This window comes from Zonotrichia albicollis, chromosome 29 (assembly GCF_047830755.1).
Source record: "Zonotrichia albicollis isolate bZonAlb1 chromosome 29, bZonAlb1.hap1, whole genome shotgun sequence".
In the NCBI taxonomy this organism is placed as follows: domain Eukaryota; kingdom Metazoa; phylum Chordata; class Aves; order Passeriformes; family Passerellidae; genus Zonotrichia; species Zonotrichia albicollis.
In genome coordinates this window covers 6170407-6190199 of record NC_133847.1, presented here as the reverse complement: position 1 = coordinate 6190199, position 19793 = coordinate 6170407, and the positions used below count along the sequence as shown (strand labels likewise).

At 54.0% G+C, this 19793-nt stretch overlaps 1 protein-coding gene across 1 annotated transcript; it reads left to right on the top strand.

Moving 5' to 3' along the window:
• The first annotated feature begins 814 nt into the window (after positions 1–814).
• On the top strand, positions 815–18695 carry PIAS4 (protein inhibitor of activated STAT 4). The gene is made up of 11 exons (XM_074529034.1): positions 815–955; positions 4337–4766; positions 10756–10840; positions 12195–12236; positions 12536–12626; positions 12907–13035; positions 13118–13223; positions 15547–15620; positions 16040–16200; positions 17799–17929; positions 18380–18695. Exons 1-11 carry the CDS (start codon positions 929–931, stop codon positions 18583–18585), a joined length of 1482 nt encoding a protein of 493 aa, XP_074385135.1. The 5' UTR covers positions 815–928; the 3' UTR covers positions 18586–18695.
• Positions 18696–19793: the final 1098 nt, after the last annotated feature.

Below are 19793 nucleotides of genomic sequence, written 5' to 3'. Positions count from 1 at the left end.
CAGTTACCCTGAAATCGTCCAGTCCAACTCCTGGCCCTGCACAGACACCCCAACAACCTCACCCTGTCCCAGAGCGTGTCCCAAAGGCTCCTGGAGCTCTGACAGGGTGGGAATGTGCCCATTCCCTGGGGAGCCTGGGCAGTGCCCAGCACCCTCAGAGGCAGAACCTTTCCCTGAGCTCCATCCCAAACCCCTGGCACAGCTCCAGATGTTCCTGGGCTCCTGTCCCTGTCCCAGAGCAGAGACTGCAGCTGCCTATGGGGAAAAAGATGCCAAGTACAATATATAATTGTTATTATTAATAATAATATTATTATTGATAGTATTTACTATTATTATTATATGGAAGGCATTGTTAATTAGCGCTGGGTTAAGCTGCAGAAAGGGGCACAAACACTTACTGGGGAAGGGAGAAGGAAGGCTCAGGGGTCTCTGGGACGTGTCTGCCATGGAGCAAATTTTGGCCAGGAGAGTCCCCTGCCCTGCCCTCCCTTCCCCGGTAACCGTAGCACCAGGACCTTTCCCCATCCCCTTCTCTCCTCACCGGGGAGGAGAGCGAAACCTCGGGCCGGGCCCACCGGGCCCTGTCGTACCCTGGGGCACCCACCTGCCGCCATCTTGAGGGCAGCCCCCTACCGCCTGCCCACCCCCTCCCGCAGTGCCTGCGGGGCCGTCTCCATCCCAGCGTCCACCGCTCCCAGCCCCGCTCCCGCCGCCGTTCCCCCGGTTTAGCGGAGCGCGGCCCCTTTAAGACTCCCGGGGAGGCGTGGCCTGGCAGGGCGTGGCTCGCTGGGCGTGGCCGGGGAGCGAGGAGCGCGCGCTCCGATTGGGCGGCGCTGGCGGCGCGGCCCCGCCCTCCCGCCGGCGCGAGGGCGTCACGTGACCCGGCGGCGGCGGCGGCCGGCGCGGTGGACGCTGGAGGCCCAAGATGGCGGCGGAGCTGGTGGAGGCGAAGGTGAGGGAAGCGGCGCCGCCGCCCCGCCCGCGGGGCCCGGCCGGCACCGGGCGGCTCCCGGCGCGGAGGGAAGGCGGGAGGCGGCGCTGCGAACCGCGGGGGCGGCACTCTGGGGCCTTCCCCTCGCCTTTTTACCTCAGAGACTGCCCCGCCCCGGCCTCAGGGCCGCAGCCCCCGCCGGACCTCCCGGGACCGAACCGGGCCGTGGTGCTGCCCGCCCTCCTCGGGGCTGCCCCCGCCGCGGGCCTGCCCCGCTCACTGCCGGGATCCAGGAGCGCTGTTGCTGCGCCCGCGCCCCCCGGGCCGGTCCCGCTGCCCTCCCGGGGCTGAGCGCTCGGTGCGGAGCTGTCCGGGGCTCGGGGCACCGCTGGGACCGGCACTGCCGGGGCTGGAGGCGGCCGCAGGGCTCCTCTGGGATGGGTGAAGCGAATCCACGCTCGGAGTTGTGTTTCCAAGGCGCTTCGTGCCGCGGGAAGCACCGGGAGCTTTCCCGGTCCCCTCGGGATCCCGGTTCTGAGGGAGCCGGGGCAGCGGCCGGGGGCAGCCGGTGCTGAGGGCGGTTACGGAGCAACGGCAGTGGCCGGGGAGCGTTCTCTGGAAGGGTTCCCTGGAGTGTTCCCTGGAGTGTTCCCGGGCAGCGCTCCCCGAGCAGCCCCTCGGCGGGGACGGGGCTGCATGGCCGTCATGGCGGGAGCGGAGTTTTGGGGGGCTCTGCCCTGCCCGTGCGGTCCCGGAGCGCTCTCCGGGCTCCGCGGTGGCCGCAGAGGCTTTGGGGGCCCGGAGCCGTCCCCGGTGGGGTCTGTGCCGTCCCTGGGGGGCTCGGGGCCGTGCCCGGTGTGGGGCTCGGGGCCGTGCCCGGTGTGTGGGGCTCGGGGCCGTGCCCGGTGTGTGGGGCTCGGGGCCGTGCCCGGTGTGGGGCCCGGAGCTGTGCCCGGTGTGGGGCTCGGTGCCCGGTGTGGGGGGCTCGGAGCCGTGCCCGGTGTGGGCTCGGGGCCGTGCCCGGTGTGGGCTCAGAGCCGTGCCCGGTGTGTGGGGCTCAGAGCCATGCCCGGTGTGTGGGGTCAGAGCCGTGCCCTGCGTGGGGCTCAGAGCCGTGCCCGGTGTGGGCTCGGGGCCGTGCCCGGTGTGGGCTCAGAGCCGTGCCCTGTGTGGGGCTCAGAGCCGTGCCCGGTGTGGGCTCAGAGCCGTGCCCGGTGTGTGGGGCTCGGGGTCGTGCCCGGTGTGTGGGGCTCGGGGCCGTGCCCGGTGTGTGGGGCTCGGTGCCCGGTGTGGGGGGCTCGGAGCCGTGCCCGGTATGGAGCTCGGTGCCTGGTGTGAGGTCAGAGCCGTGTGGGGGCCGGGGCCGTGCCCGGTGTTGGCTCAGCCGTGCCCGGTGTGGGCTCAGAGCCGTGCCCGGTGTGGGGGGCTCGAGGCCGTGCCCGGTGTGGGGCTCGGGGCCCGGTGTGGGGCTCGGGGCCGTGCCCGGTGTGTGGGGCCCGGGGCCGTGCCCGGTATGGAGCTCGGTGCCCGGTGTGGGCTCAGAGCCGGGGCTCGGGGCCGTGCCCGGTGTGGGCTCGGGGCCGTGCCCGGTGTGGGCTCAGCCGTGGCCGGTGTGGGCTCAGAGCCGTCCCCGGAGGGTTCTGAGAGGCGGAACCGCAGCAGTGTCGGGAGTGTCCGCACTCCATGTGCTCTCCCTGCTCGCACGGGGAACCTGGAGCCCTCGGTTTGCTTTGCTTCCTCTGGGGTTTGTTGTTGTTTTGCTGCTCGAATCTCATCGTCTTTAATTCCTTCAAAATGGAAATTCTGGGCTCCAGCTCCGCTTTGCAGGCCGAGAGCCCTGGCTGAGGCTCCAGGAGCAATTCCCACAGGGAGCTCCTGGGATGCCCTGGCACCTCCTGCTGCTGTGTCTTGATGAATTTATCTTTCCAAATGCACCTTTTATCCCCGAATCCCTCGGGGACAGCAAGGTTCTCTCCATTTCCTAGCACACTTTAATGATCCTGGTGGGATTTCATCAGACTTGATGATCTTGGAGGTCTTTTCCACCCTTAATGATCCCGATTCTATTTTTGAGTTGAACAAAAGTGAAGCACAAAGTAGATTTCTCCAGGATTTCACAGGTGGTGTGTGCTGGAGCAGCACCATGAATGCAGGCCTCTGAAATTCTGACTTTCTGGCAATTAAACATCTTTTCTCTCCTCTTTAGTCATCAGTCTTTTTTCCCCTCATCAGGGATATTTTGGGACTCATCACGACTCCCAAAGTTCTAACTGCAGACAGTGACATAACAGCTTTTGGGGTTTCAGATGAAATGACATATGTGAGGGAAAAGGAGAAAATCAAATGGCATTTTTCTCTCTCATCTAATTCCCACACATCCAAAAGTGGCTGTGAAATGTTTCTGGAAACAGTTGTAGATTTCTTAATTAAAAAAGAAATAAAAAATCTGTAGCTGGTTTATTCCAGGAAATTATAAGACTGTTAGATTATCTTTTATGCTTTCATTTTAATTATTGATTCAAGAGTTGGGTAGAGGTTGGGGAAGATCTGCTGGATTTTTTTTTTTTTGTGGGGTTTCTTCTTGAATTTCCCCACAAACAGGAAGGATGTGGAGTGAATATGTGTGGAGTTTATTTCCAGGGCAGCTTGAATTTTCCAGCCCATGGACTTTATTAGCTGCTTCTTTGCAATTTTCAGGCTGTTTGGGGATCTGAAATGCCAGCCTGGAGCTGTGGGCTCAGGAAGAATTCCTGGTTCCTGATGGGAACTTGCCTTGTGGCTTTTGCTGACAGTTCCAGGCCTGAGCTGGGTTTTGCTGCTTATCAGACACTGAATTTGATAATTGCAAGGCTGGGATCTCAGCATTGTTCTCCTGGGAACACACTGCTCCCTTCAGTAATCACACTCCACAATACGGGGGCTTTTAAAGATCCTGTGGATGTAGGGAGGATCCTGGAGGGCTTTTCCCATCCAGAAATCCAGGATTGGTGGCCCCAGTTCGTGTTATTTTGATTTCCTCCCTGTGCCTTGCCCTGGCGCCGTTTGGGATGAAGTTTTCCACATTTCTCTGGGAATTCTGGATGCTCAGGCTGCTGCAGGATTCTGTGAGCTCTTCTCTGCTTTAGGCCTTTGAGCTGAGCTGTCCTGAGGATGCTTAGCACCTATCCAAGTGATTTTGGAGTCATTTGGTGCCTGTGCTTGTGGTTTTGTCCTTCCATGGGTGATCTCTGTGTTCAACCAAGAAATGGGCACCAAAACCAGGTGACAGCAGCGGGTTTGGACACGTTTGGGGTCTTTCTTTGAGGGGGAAATTTTAAATATCTTGCCTTGTAGTTCTAAAGTGACAACTAAACCTTTGCCTTTTATAACTATGAGAACATCTTTTAATTTTTTATCCCCCAGAACATGGTGATGAGTTTCCGAGTCTCAGATCTTCAGATGTTGCTGGGTTTTGTTGGCAGGAGTAAAAGCGGACTAAAACACGAACTAGTGACCCGAGCTTTGCAGCTGGTCCAGTTTGACTGCAGCCCCGAGGTGTTCAAGAAGATCAAGGAGCTCTACGAGACTCGCTACAACAAGAAGGGCTCGGAGGTGGCTCCGCCGCCGCCGGCGCCGCCCCGTGCCGAGGCGCTGCCGCTGCACTCCTCGTACGAGCGCGGCGGCGCCGTGGCCCGCAGCCTGCCCGCCGCCAGCATCGACTACCCTGCCCTCTACGGCAAATACCTGAACGGACTGGGCAGGTTGCCCCCCAAAGTGGCCAAGCCCGAGGTTCGCTTGGTCAAGCTGCCCTTTTATACCACGCTGGACGAGCTGTTGAAACCCACAGAGTTAGGTGAGTCTGGGGGGGGTGTTGGTGAATAGGGTGTAAGTTGAATAAAGGTGATAAGTGAGGTAGAAGTTGAATAAAGTTGATGAATAAGTTGTGTTTTTAAGGAGTTTCTAAAGTTTTGTGGCAGGAAAGGCTGATGGATGGGGTGGTGGGACCCTTCTCTCCTTCCTTCTTTCTTTTCCCCTGCTTTCTCTCTCTTTTCCCCTGCTTTCTCTCTTTTCCCCCCTTTTCTCTGTCTTCTCTTTCCCCCCCTTTTCTCTTTCTTTTCTTTTCTCTGTCTTGTCTTTCCCCCCTTTTCTCTTTCTTTTCTTTTTCCCCTTTTCTCTGTCTTCTCTTTCCCCCCTTTTCTCTGTCTTCTCTTTTCCCCCCTTTTCTGTCTTCTCTTTCCCCCCTTTTCTCTGTCTTCTCTTTCCCCCCTTTTCTCTGTCTTCTCTTTTCCCCCATTTTCTGTCTTCTCTTTTCCCCCCTTTTCTCTGTCTTTTCTTTTCCCCCCTTTTCTCTGTCTTCTCTTTTCCCCCCTTTTCTCTGTCTTCTCTTTTCCCCCCTTTCTCTCTCTCTCTTCTTCCCCTTTCTCTCTTTTCTTTCCCCATCTCTCTTTCCCCTTTCTCTCTCTTCCTCCCTCCTCTCTTCCCCCCCGCTTTCCCTCCTTTCTCTTTCTTTTTTCCCCTTTCTCTCTCTTCTCTTTCCCCCCTCTCTCTCCCCACATACTCAGAATTTACAGAGAAATGTTGATCTCTGGGCTTAAAGGTTGATAAAAGAGGGCGAGCAGCTTTTTACAGAGTGCTGGGAAAGGGGGAATGGTTCCAAATTAAAAGAGGAAAGGTTTAGCTGGGATGTTGGGGAGCAGTTCCTCCCTGTGAGGGTGGGCAGGAGGGGCTGTGGCTGCCCTGGCAGTGCCCAAGGCCAGCCTGGCACAGTGAAGGTGTCCCTGCCTGTGGGCTGGGATGGGGAGGATCCTTCAGGTCCTTCCCAATCCAAACCCTGGGATTTTCCTCAGACCTGGAACGTGCTCACTTTGGAATCCCACCTTGTTTGCTTCCTGTGGCCTGTGGAGCCATATTCCACCCTAATGCTGGAATGTTTCCAGCACTAAAAACCCCTGACCTGAGGCATCCTATGGGTAAAGGAGGGTGGCAACACCTCAAACTGTATTTTTGACCTTTATTTTGTGTGCTTGTCACAGTTATTTGTGTGTGGTGCCGTGTGTTTTGAGGGGTAACCAGTAAAACTGGAAGAGCTTTTTCTTTGGGGTGTGGAAACTGATTTCTCATTATTTAATTTGGGATGTGGAAACTGATTTTTCATTATTTAATTTGGGATATGGAGACTGATTTTTCATTATGTAATTTGGGATGTGGAGACTGATTTCTCATTATTTAATTTGGGATGTGGAGACTGATTTCTCATTATTGAATTTGGGATGTGGAGACTGATTTTTCATTATTGAATTTGGAGAAACAAAGAATGTTGTTAACTGATGGTAAATAGAATGTTCTGGTGGCAAATTCAGCGTGTCCAGAGAAGTTGAGTTCTGCTGAGTGTCTCACAAATTCGTGTGGTAATGTCAGAGTTCTCTACCAATGATTCTACAACTTGAGCTGGTCTGGCTTTGCTGAAAATATATTTGTTGTGGCTTGGGGGAAAAATAGATAAAGATTTGATTGTGCAGAAACAAAAAGATAAAGGTCTAATTAGTCAGATTTTATATAATTTCTTCTTCGTTTGAAGGGAAGGCGTTAATGCTGTGACAAAACAGCTGAGTGGTGACAGAGTCAAGCTCAAACACGATAATTGTGTGGGGAATGGTTTGCTCAGTGTTAAATGTGTGTTAGGCAGCAATTCCAATCTGGGATTCTGAAGGAAAACAAATTTCCAGGAGGTGGAAACACTCAGGGGCAGAAGATGCACTCGCTGGGAATACCAGGTTTGGTGCCAGGGTGCCACTGGATGTTCCCTCATTGCCAGGTTTGGTGCCAGGTGCCACTGGATGTCCCCAGATTATCCCATTTGGTTCCAGGTGCCACTGAATGTCCCCTGATTATCACATTTAGTTCCAAGGTGCCACTGAATGTCCCCTGATCGCCAGAGTGCCACTGAATGTCCCCAGATTCTCAGGTTTGGTTCCAAGGTGCCACTGAGTGTCCCCTGATCCCCCAGGTTTGGTTCCAGGTGCCACTGAATGTCCCCAAATTATCACATTTGGTTCCAAGCTGCCACTGAATGTCCCCTGATAACCAGGTTTATTCCAGGTGCCACTGAATGTCCCCAGATTATCACATTTGGTTCCAGGTGCCACTGAATGTCCCTGATCACCAGGTTTGGTTCCAGGTGCCACTGAATGTCCCCAGATTATCCCATTTGGTTCCAGGTGCCACTGAATGTCCCCAGATTCTCAGGTTTGTTCCAAGGTGCCACTGGATGTCCCCAGATCACCAGGTTTGGTGCCAGGGTGCCACTGGATGTCCCCAGGTTATCCCATTTGATTCCAGGTGCCACTGAATGTCCCTGATCACCAGGGTGCCACTGAATGTCCCCAGATTCCCAGATTTGGTTCCAGGGTGCCACTGAATGTCCCCAGATTCCCAGATTTGGTTCCAGGGTGCCACTGAATGTCCCCTCATTGCCAGGTTTGGTTCCAGGGAGCCACTGAATGTCCCCAGGTTATCCCATTTGGTTCCAAGGTGCCACTGAATGTCCCCAGATTGCCAGGTTTGGTTCCAGGGTGCCACTGAATGTCCCCTCATTGCCAGGTTTGGTTCCAGGGAGCCACTGAATGTCCCCAGGTTATCCCATTTGGTTCCAAGGTGCCACTGAATGTCCCCAGATTCTCAGGTTTGGTTCCAAGTGCCACTGAATGTCCCTGATTCTCAGGTTTGGTTCCAAGGTGCCACTGAATGTCCCCAGATAACCAGGTTTGTTCCAGGGTGCCACTGAATGTCCTGAGATTATCACATTTGGTTCCAAGGTGCCACTGAATGTCCCCTAATCACCAGGTTTGGTTCCAGGTGCCACTGGATGTCCCCAAATTATCCCATTTGGTTCCAGGGTGCCACTGGATGTCCCCTGGTCACAGGTTTGGTGCCAGGGTGCCACTGAATGTCCCCAGATTATCACATTTAGTTCCAAGTGCCACTGAATGTTCCCTGATCACCAGGTTTGGTTCCAGGGTGCCACTGAATGTCCCCTCATTCCCAGGTTTGGTGCCAGGGTGCCACTGAATGTCCCCAGATTATCACATTTGGTTCCAAGTGCCACTGAATGTCCCCAGATTATCACATTTAGTTCCAGGGTGCCACTGGATGTCCCCTGATTGCCAGGGTGCCACTGAATGTCCCCTAATCACCAGATTTGGTTCCAGGTGCCACTGACTGTCCCCAGATTCTCAGGTTTGGTTCCAGAGTGCCACTGAATGTCCCCAGATTATCCCATTTGGTTCCAGGGTGCCACTGAATGTCCCCAGATTCTCAGGTTTGGTTCCAGAGTGCCACTGAATGTCCCCAGATTATCCCATTTGGTTCCAGGGTGCCACTGAATGTCCCCAGATTATCACATTTGGTTCCAGGTGCCACTGAATGTCCCCACATTGCCAGGTTTGGTTCCAGGTGCCACTGGATGTCCCCTGATTGCCAGGTTTGGTGCCAGGGTGCCACTGAGTGTCCCCAGGTTATCACATTTGGTTCCAGGGTGCCACTGAATGTCCCCTGATCACCAGGTTTGGTTCCAAGGTGCCACTGAATGTCCCCAGATTATCACATTTAGTTCCAAGGTTCTACTGAATGTCCCCAGATTCTCAGGTTTGTTCCAAGGTGCCACTGAGTGTCCCCTGGTCACAGGTTTGGTTCCAGGGTGCCACTGAATGTCCCCAGGTTATCCCATTTGGTTCCAAGGTGCCACTGAATGTCCCCTGATAACCAGGTTTGGTGCCAGGGTGCCACTGAATGTCCCCTGATTCCCATGTTTGGTTCCAGGTGCCACTGAATGTCCCCAGATCACCAGGTTTGGTTCCAAGGTGCCACTGAATGTCCCCTGATCACCAGGTTTGGTTCCAGGTGCCACTGAATGTCCCCAGATTGCCAGGTTTGGTTCCAGGTGCCACTGAATGTCCCCTGATTGCCAGGTTTGGTGCCAGGGTGCCACTGAATGTCCCCAGATTATCACATTTGGTTCCTGGGTGCCATTGAATGTCCCCAGATCACCAGGTTTGGTTCCAGGGTGCCACTGAATGTCCCCAGATTATCACATTTGGTTCCAGGTGCCACTGAGTGTCCCCAGATTCTCAGGTTTGGTTCCAGGTGCCACTGAATGTCCCCAGATTATCACATTTGGTTCCAGGTGCCACTGAGTGTCCCCAGATCACCAGGGTGCCACTGGATGTCCCCTGATAGCCAGGTTTGGTTCCAGAATGCCACTGGATGTCCCCTGATCCCCCAGGTTTGTTCCAAGGTGCCACTGAATGTCCCCTCATTCCCAGGTTTGGTCCAAGGTGCCACTGGATGTCCCCTGATTATCCCATTTGGTTCCAGGTGCCGCTGGATGTCCCTGCCCTGCTCATTAATCTCAGCCTGGGCCCTGCTCCCCTGGGCCAGGCAGGCCCTGCTGGGCTCTCCCTGATTTCCCTGCCTGGGTCTCTGTGCAGCCTGGGAGCTTCAGCTCTCCCACCTGAGCACGCTGCACCTCCCATGCTGGGTTTCCATTCCAGCAGCAGTTTGGTTTCTGTATAAAGAGCGAGCTGACAAAAATGCAAAACAAACCGTGAGCAGCTTCTCGCTTTTCCTAATCAGCTTTGCTTTGTCTTTGTGTGGCTGAACAATCAGCAGGGCTCAGTTTATTGGCGGTTTCTTAATCAGAAACGTTAAAATTACTTTTTGTTGTTGTCCTTGTCAGTCATCACTTTGCTGAAAATACCTCATGAAATGTTTTACTTTCTGCTGGTTGTTTTTGTCAGGAGATATTTGGGCGGAAACTGGAATTAAACAGAAAGTTCCACAAAGATATCTTAATTCTTACTTCTGAAATGTATTTTTGTAGGTTCCATTTGCATTTTTAAAGCAGAAAAGGGACCAGAGGGGAAGCACCTGGAGTGACTCAAGTTGTCACCAGGTCTTCCAAGAGCTGCTGAGGTTTTACCCTTCCTTCATCTCCTCTTTTTCATACAAAAGTGCATTTCCCTCCTTCTGAACTCCTGGTGGCTTTGAGTAACCATGCAATGGAAGTGAGACAAAGCAAAACACCCAATTCCTGCTAAATGATTTTTAAAAAGCTGTTTTAGCACTTCCTCTTTGTGTTCCTCCCGTGACTTTCAGCAGCTCAGGCTCTGAACTTTGCTTAGAGACACAAAACTGAAAATAAAAAAATAAAACATGTTTGGGTTGAAGCACAGCTTGCACCAAAAGTTTCCCAGGTCTCAAACTTCATCTTCCCCACATTAAATGCATTAAATTTGATGTTCAAATTCTCAGTGTGCAGAAGGCCCCAGTTCATGCTGGGCTCTCTGCAGCCCCTCTGAGCAGAGCTGCTGTCCCACCCTCAAGGTCAGGGGGTTTGAAGTCGTGTTTTGTCTCTTCCAGCTGCTTTTTGTGTTGCTTTTTCATTATCTGAGCTAATGGTTTTTGTTGCTGGGCTTGTTTTCTTTCTTTTCCAGAACTCTGCTCTGGCTGGGTTGGTTTTGGGCTTTTGGGTCAGGCTCAGGTCTCCTCTTGGGCTTCTTGAGGATGTGGTCACACTGTGACACCACTGATGTGCTGAGCTGATGGCTCTTGAAAAAGTAATTTAAAAAGGAGAAAAATCAAATCCAAAGCCTGTGCTGGTTGCACTGAACAGTGAGAATAAATGAGCAAAGCTTTAATCAAAGCAGAATTACCAAAACAGGTGAAAACTGCAGTTCTGGGGGGTGGGAGAAAACAAGACTTGGAGACAAACAGAGCATGGCAATCACCTGGTGCTCAGAGCTGCTGCTCTCAGTTTGATGGACGCTCTTTTCTTCCCTCCTCAGTCCCACAGAATAATGAGAAGCTTCAGGAAAGCCCGTGCATTTTTGCATTAACACCAAGACAAGTGGAGCTGATCAGAAATTCCAGGTACTCCTCACTGGGCATTAACAGCTGCAGAAAATGCAGCTGCACCATTGCATCACTCCCCAGTGCTCCCTGCTGTGGAAGCTTTTGTTCTCTGGGTGAGGACACCAGGCTGCTCCTCGTGTACAGCAAAAGCTTTGGGGGCACTGGGAGCTGCAAATTCCCCATGCAGCTCCTTAAGTTGCACTTGTGCTGCTCTGATCTCCCTCTGGAATGGTGCATTTGGGCAGGAAAATGGGGATGAGCTCCTGGATGAGCTAAATTCTCTGCTGAGCTGCTGCTGTGAGTGTGTGAAAAGGCAGAGTGTGCAGCTCTTTGCATCTGAAAGGAACTTCCTTGGTGGGGAGGAACCAGCTGGGATCAGGATTTACCCTGACCTCTGTCAGATGGTAATTCCAATCTGGGATTCTGAAGGAAAACAAATTTCCAGGAGGTGGAAGCACCCAGAGGCAGAAGATGCACTCGCTGGGAATACCAGGTTTGGTGCCAGGGTGCCACTGAGTGTCCCCAAATTATCACATTTGGTTCCAGGTGCCACTGAATGTCCCCAGATTATCACATTTGGTTCCAAAGTGCCACTGAATGTCCCTGATCACCAGGTTTGGTCCAAGGTGCCACTGAATGTCCCCTGATTGCCAGGTTTGGTGCCAGGGTGCCACTGAATGTGATGCAACTTTTGAGGCAAACAAAGGCTCCCCTCAGAGGTGGCAGTGTGGGCACGGAGGTTTCCTCTTGGCTGACCTGCTCACTTCATGCAGAAGAATTCATCCAAAAATTCAACATAAAACCTTTGACTATTCATCTTTCTCATCAATTAAAGAGCTGGAGGAAGAATATCTTGGTTATTTTGCCTCCTGGTAAAACATCCTTGTTGTGTCTTCCTTTTCTTTCCTGATTGCAGTTAAAATCCTGTCAGGAACAGCCCTGATGGAGGCTGCAATATTCACAGTGGGGCCTTAATATTCAGTCCCTTGGTTTGCATGAGCAGCTTCAGCTGAATAATTAATTAAACACAGAGAGTCTTGAACACAGTCAGGTAAACCTGACCTTAAAACCCAGTTTTTATAAATTCTCACAAATCACCAGAAGGCTCCTGAGCAGTTTTAAAAACCCAGAGAAAAGCTGTGAGTTGGTGCATCAGGAAAAGAAAATAATAATTACAGAACCTGATATTTGCAAGGGGAATTGTACAATTTAAATAAAGTTCTGGGAGGTAATTTTTTGAAGTTCTATTTAAAAAAATTAGGAACAACTGAAGTTCTTGAGTCTGGCAGCTGGTTTGGGTGATTCTTTTGGGGGTGGGGATTTTTTTTTTTTACATAATTAATTCGAAGTTTTCTGTTCTTTCATTTATCAGGGAGTTGCAACCCGGCGTGAAATCGGTTCAGGTGGTGCTCAGGTAGGTCTGGGCTGGGCTCATTGAGCATCAGGGGCAGAGCAGGGCAGGAGGGAATGTTCCAGCAAGTTCCAACATGGATTTCATGGCTCCAGAGAGAATTTCCAGTTTTCCAGTGAACTTTTTGTTCTTGGGCCTCTTAAATTCCACTTTTGAACCTGGAGCAGAAACAGCAGAGTCGCCCCTGGATGGGCTGTGCTGAGGGAGCGTGGGTTGGGATGGGATTGGGATTGGGATGGGATTGGGGCTGCTGGAGCTGTGCAGAGTGGTGGGATATTATGGGATGTGTTGTTTCTGCCCAGAATCTGCTACACAGACACCAGTTCCCCCCAGGAGGATCAGTACCCTCCCAACATCGCCGTCAAGGTGAACCACAGCTACTGCTCCGTGCCGGTGAGCGCTGCCCAGGGAAAGCTGGGGAAGTTTGGGGAGTGGGGAAGGAAATGGCTCTGCCACACTACAGAAGTGCACTGCTTAGGTTAAAGCTAATTTTTTCATGGATTAGCCATGTTGTTAATGAGCTGTTCTGTATAAAGGCTCGATGCTGTTTAATTGTGCTGCAGCTGTACCCAGCTCCTTCCCCCCATCCCTGAGAGTGCTGTTTAATGGAGGTGATCAACAAATGTACCTTGAGTAAAATAATAACTATCTGTATTTCATCTTCCTGCTCTAGGGCTACTACCCCTCAAACAAACCCGGGGTGGAACCCAAGAGGCCCTGCAGGCCCATCAACCTCACCCACCTCATGTACCTGTCAGCGGCCACCAACCGCATCACGGTCACCTGGGGCAACTACGGCAAGGTGAGAGCCCAGGGAGCACCAGGGCCGCCCAGGCAGCCCTGCAGAGCAGCCTCCTCATCCTCTCCTCCCTCTCTCTCCCCAGAGCTACTCGGTGGGGCTGTACCTGGTGCGGCAGATGACCTCAGCAGAGCTGCTGCAGAGGTTGAAAACCATCGGCATCAAGCACCCGGAGCTCTGCAAAGCGCTGGGTGAGTGGCTGAGGAGGGGCCTGCCTGTCTGCAGCCTGCTGGGGAGCAACCACCACCTTGCACACCCGTGCTCCCCTCCAGCTGTGTAAACCCCCACTTTTTATCTGAACAGACTTGCAGAGCTGTGTGTGAGCCGTGGGAGGTCACCCCAAAGCCGTGGTTCTGGTGGCTCTCCCTGTAGGTGGATGTAGGATTTGTGCCGCTGTCGGTGTCACTGGAAGGGCTTCATGCCTTCAGCTGAGTCAGTCTGAGCAGCACTGACCTCGGGATTCCCAAAGGACATTGCTGGAGCGAGGGATCCTGGTGACAATGTCCTGCTGCCCCAGGCCCTGGCACTCCTTGGGGTGGCACTGGGATGTCACCAGCAGCACTTTGATATGCCTTGAGAGCTTCAGAGAAGAGATGGTCCCCAGAGATGCTTATCCCAAACCACTCAGGTAAATCCTCCTGGTATGAGGCTCATGTAAAAATTACTGGAAATGAGGGGAAGGTACTTTTCCAAGGTGGACTCTGACTTGGAGCTCATGAGTGTGGAAGATTCCCAGTTTCTCATGTTGCTGGACAAAACCTTCTCACTGTTTCGTTCTGCGTGGGAGAGCTGACCCCGTGATCCTGATGGTCTTTAAAACTGCCCAGATCCTGGAGAACTCCTCCCAAGGACAAGAAATGCCAGGGAATCCCAGCATAGTTTGGGTTGGAAGGACCTTAAAGCTCATCCAGTGCCACCCCTGCCATGGCAGGGACACTCCCACTGTCCCCAGTGTCCAGCCTGGCCCTGGGCACTGCCAGGGATCCCCAGCCTGCTCTGGGCACCTGTGCCAGGGCCTGCCCACAGGGAGAATTTCTCCTGCACATCTTAACCCCAATTTCCTCTCTTCAAGCCATTCCCCCTTGTGCTGTCAGTACAGCTCCCAATGCAGAGCCCCTTTGCAGCATCCCTGGAATGTTCTGGGAGGTCTCCACTCAACCTTCTCTTCTCCAGGCTGAGCCTCCTCAGCCTGCCAGCCTTGGGGGTGGGTGGCAGCTCCCAGGGAAGGTGATGGCTCCAGGTGTGTCCAGCCTGCAGGCACCTGCATTTCAGGCAGGATCAGTTGTATTTGGTGACTTTAAAGAAAACCAAATAAGAGCAGTGTCTTACTTAAGCTCCTTCATGTTTTCATGCTTGGAAGTTGTTTGGATATCCCAAACTGGCCAGCCTGAGGAGATCCTAAACTTTGCTTTTCTAGCTCTGGTCTGCTCTGCAAATAATTCTCTGTCACTGAAGCTGCCCTTTGGCTTCAGTCACATCTCACTGCTGACTCATCTTGCTTTGCATAAAATTCTGCAGAACTTAATACAGGAACAGTGTCTGAGAACAGATCACGGCTTTGGATCCAAAATCCTGATCTGGAGATCCTAGAAAATTCTCCTTCCCAGGTCTCCCAATAATTGATGCACAGAGAGAGCTCTTACAAAGAACTTCATAAAAAATTAAGCTTGGATGAAAAGGCTCCTAATGTGAGGAAAACAAGCCCAAATCTTGTAATCTCCTGGGAATTTCACATCTGAGAAGTCACTCTCTAATTAAAGCTGGGTGTTGTGGAGCTGCATGCAGCCTCATTGTCTGGAGACATCTTGTTATGATCTGAAAAGGTCAAAAGAAATGGTTGACTTGCTCCAAAGAAAAACGGTGATGGAAGTGTCAGAGGCAGTTGCAGACAGCAGTGGGAGCAGCAGCTCCTCCTCAGGACTTGGGGAGCAGTTCAAAGCTGGTTTTTGTTGATTTTTGCACCTTGGTGTGGGACCTGCACACGTGGGACCTGCCCATCTGCTGCTTGCTTTGATTTCCCTGCTGCTCCTCTGGGTTTTGCTTTCAGGCTGCAGCAGCAGGGGCAGGATTCCTCCTTTGCTGACGGCTGATTCTTGCCAGACCTGTGCTGGGTGGCTGCTGTGCCCGGTCTTGCATGGCTGCCTCGCTCTGAGCTGTCTGCCTGGCTACCTCTGGGCCTGCTTGTGCTTCCTGTGGAACGTTCTGGAATAAGGGAGGTGCCAGTGGTGAGGGCATGGAGTGGCAGCCCAGCAGTGCTGGGAGGAGGCTTGATAACCTGATGGCAGAAGGATGGGATGTGCTTTCCCTCTCTGTTTGCTCACTTGTGGGGAGACATTTCCCCAAATGCTGCTGCTCAGGAGGGAATTAACCCCAGGTCCATGTGTTCATTCCCTGCCTGACAGGGAAAGTGCTCCCCACACACAGCCCAGGGCTGGCTGAGCTGCTCCCCCTGTGCTGCACAGTCCTGCTGAGGCTGCCTTTGGTTCAATGCTGTGTCCTCTGCTCTCCCTGCAGTGAAGGAGAAGCTACGCCTGGACCCTGACAGTGAAATCGCCACCACCGGGGTCCGAGTGTCCCTCATCTGTCCGGTGAGACCCTGCAGGCTCCTCCTGGCCTTGGGGTTTGGCTTGGAAGGGAGCTTAAACCATCCAGGGACACAGAGAGGGACACCTCCCACTGTGCCCGGCTGCTCCAGCCTGGCCTTGGGCACTGCCAGGGATCCACTCTGTGCCAGGGCCTCAGCACCTTCCCAATATCCCCTCTAGGGTGTGGGGAACCCCTCCCTGTGTCCTGTCCCTCCATCCTGTGTCCCCAGTCTCTCTCCAGCTCTCCCAGTTTAATCCAGAACCAAACAGCTCCAGCTCTGTTTTAGCCTGCTTTTGTCAAGAACCCAATCCATACTCCCAGAGCAGCTTTACCAACTCCCAAATTAAATGTTTTTCCTGCTGAGGGGATCTGGGGTTCCTCCCCGCTGTCCTGGCTGATGCTCTGCTCTCTGCCCCCACAGCTGGTGAAGATGCGCCTGTCGGTGCCGTGCCGGGCCGAGACCTGTGCACACCTGCAGTGCTTTGATGCCGTCTTCTACCTACAGATGAATGAGAAAAAGCCCACATGGATGTGCCCTGTGTGTGACAAACCTGCCCCCTACGACCAGCTCATCATTGATGGGTGAGCTTTGCACCTCTCTGCCCTTTGCCCTTCCCCGCTGGGTGCAGCATCCAGCTCTTGGTTGAAGTTCACTTTGAAACTGTTCAAAGTTTATTCTGCTGCTGGATAATATTCTGGTTTCAGTGTTTTGGTGTGTTAGAGCAAGTGGGAATGTGCTGGGGGGTAACAGGCTTGTGGTGCAGCATTTTTGGGGTGAGTTTGGGAGCACCTTTGTGCCCCCAAATGCTGGGAGCCTTCTGTGGACTGACCAGGGCTGGTGGAACAGCACACGTGGTTCCTGCCTGCTGGGAAATGGTCTCCACCCTCATGGCTGTGTGATTGGCCCTCACTGCAGGTTCCCTCAAGAGCAGGGAGAGTTTGGGGTGATGTTTGGGGTGGCTGAGCTGCCCTGGCACAGGGCAGTGAGCAGACCAGTCTGTCCCAGCCTCACCGAGGGCTCCTGCAGCGTCGCTGCCGTGTGGGCCCTGGGCAGATCCAGGAGCTGTGGCTTTGCAGGCAGCCTGGAGCAGCCTCAGCACTGATAACCTGTTTGCTTTGTCCCCTGGCCAGCCCTGACAGGAAAATCCAGTTCTTGGAGATCTCTGGCAGGGGGAGATGAAGGGGAGGCTGTGAGGGGTGGGACTGTGGGACCCACACGGGTCAGCCGTGCCCGTGTCCTGCACCAGGAGCAGCAGGATGGCCCTGGGGAGGGCTCAGCACACCTTGGTCCCTGCTCAGGGCTGGTTTGGTGCCAGTTGTGTTGGGTGAAGTCCTTCCCAGATTGCCTGGGAGTGAGGGAGGGAAGCTGGCACTCAGCTGGGTGCTGGGAGGCAGGAAAGAGCCCGAGGTGCTTGGTCAGGTCTGGCATCCTCAGGGCCTGTTCAGCTTTTTTTGGGAGCTGCAGCTTGGTGGTTGCTGTGCTGGTGATGGGATTGGCTGTGGGAGCAATTCCTGCAGGAGCTGGGGAAAGCTGAAACTCCCACTGGGGTGCCACAAAGTTCTCCTGACCTTGGAAGTCTTTCCACTAAGAGTTCTCCTTCCTCCTGAAGGAAAGTGCTCAAGTCCAGGAGGGATTTCCAAATAAACATCCCAGGCAAACGCTGGGACACAGGGAATGAAGCAAGTGCCCAGTTTCTCTGCAATCAGAGAAATACAAAATACACCTCATTCCAGGTGGATTTTCATGGTGTTCCTGATGCAGGAATGTTGTTCTGGTGGCTCTTGTGGAGATTTGGGAAATAAAACTAGGAAGGAAGGGAAGTGCTGCTGGTTGGATTGCTGAGTTCCCAATGCCAAAGGATCTCTCACCTTTTGCTAAAGCCTTGCTGGGAATGTCCCATGGGATGGGGCAGCAGGGCCTGCCTGGAAACAGTGCCTGGGAGCCTGGGTGAAGAGGCAAAGCTGTCTTTAATTGCAGCTAATTAAACTGGTAGTTGATGATTTGGGTGCATGGACAGGAAGGGCTGGGATGGATTTGCACAGTCAGAACCTGCACTGGTTTTATGGGGAATAAAGTCCGTGGCTCCAAGGCTCTCAGCAGAGGTTCCTTTGGCTCCAGGGTCACTGCACACACCCTGCTGATTGCCAGGGCTGTGACAGCTCCTGTGTCCCCTCTGCAGGCTCCTGTCCAAGATCCTGACAGAATGTGAAGATGCAGATGAGATCGAGTACCTGGTGGATGGCTCCTGGTGCCCCATCCGAGCCGAGAAGGAGCGGAGCTGCAGCCCCCAGTGTCCCATCCTGGTTCTAGGTGAGCAGGGCTGCAAACCCTGGGGGAAATCACACAATTCCAGCACGGCTGGGGTTGGAGGGGACCTGCAGGACCATCCAGTGCCACCCCTGCCATGGCAGGGACACCTTCCATGGTCCTAGGTTGCACCTTCTACTGCCCAAGCACTGTCCAGCCTGGCCTTGGGCACTGCCAGGGATCCAGGGGCAGCCACAGCTGCTCTGGGCACCCTGTGCCAGGGCATCACAAGGAGGAATTTCTCCCCAATATTCCCTCTGGCTGTGGGAGCCACTCCCTGTGTCCTGTCCCTCCATGCCTTGTCCCCAGTCCCTCTCCAGCTCTCCTGCAGCCCCTTTAGGCTCTGAGCTCTCCCTGCAGCCTTCCCTTGTCCAGGCTGAGCAGCCAGGGGTGCTGGATCCCTCCCTGAGCTGGGCAGGGCTGGTTTCAGCTCCTCCTCCTCCTCCTCCTCAGGTTCCTCGGAGGTGAACGGGCTCCTGGCCACGGCCAACGGCACCGGCGAGAACGGCAAAGCCCCGGCGGATGTTGTGGATTTAACACTGGACAGCTCATCCTCGGAGGAGGACGAGGAGGAGGATGAGGAGGAGGATGATGATGATGAGGGACCCCAGCCCAAACGACGCTGCTCTTACGAGAAAGGTTTAGTCTCTGCCTGCTGACTGCAGCCACGGCTCGGAATTCCCAACGGACAGACTTGAATACTCTGGTGCTTATTAAACTGGAGGAGGGGGAGAACGTTCCTCTCCCACTCATCTCCCTCCCTCCCTCATCTCCTGTGACTTTCCTATTCCAAATTAATCATTAAAACGAGAGAAAAAAAGAAAAAAAACAAAAAAAAAAACAAAAAACGACACAAACAAAACAAAAAACAAAAGTCATTGAGCTGCTTCTTGGTTGGAAAACGACCCCACTCAGAGCCTGACCCTGAACTGGAGCCTGAAGTAAAGAAAGTGTCTTAAGCCAGGCATGATCCTCCCTCACCTGGATCCCGGGATCGGGGGAGCTCCCTGCACACCTCCAGGACACCCACCCTGCATCTCCAAAGCCGTGTGCAGTTTGATCCTCTTGTTAATTAATCATTCCTTAATTAATCTAAAGGTTTTGCTGGACGTGTGAGTCCGGGGCGGGGCGGGAGGGGGGAGCGGGGAGGGCTCTGGGGGGGTTGGATGGCCCAGAGAGGATAGAGGGGGGTTTGGAGGGGTGGGACTGGGGGCATGGGGTGCCAGGGGGGAGATGCCCGCTTGGCAGTGGCACTGGTCTAGCTCGGAGCTCCAGCAGCTCTGCACCTCATGTAAAGAGACACGTTTGGAATTTTGACCTAATCCCAAGGGAAGTGTAGAGGTTTGTGCAGTAGTGACTCGTTTTAGTTGAGCAGAAGCCATGGGGGGGGCGGGGGGTGGGAGGGGAGGGGGGGCTCGAACCACAGATCTGTTGTATTTTTGAAGTGCAATAACTTTGGTGTTTTTGAAGACTGACAAGGGCTGCGCATTCCCTTTTCGTTGAGGTTGGTTCTGGAGGCGGCGGCCGTGACCTGCAGGGACAGCCCCAGGCCTGGGGATGGGGACAGTGACCTGCAGGGACACCCCCAGGCCTGGGGATGGGGACAGTGACCTGCAGGGACACCCCCAGACCCGGGGATGGGGACAGTGACCTGCAGGGACACCCCCACTGACCTGCAGGGACACCCCCAGGCCTGGGGACCATGGCTGTGACCTGCAGGGACACCCCCAATGACCTGCAGGGACACCCCCAGACCCGGGGATGGGGACAGTGACCTGCAGGGACACCCCCAGGCCTGGGGATGGGGACAGTGACCTGCAGGGACAGCCCCAGGCCTGGGGACAGTGGCTGTGACCTGCAGGGACAC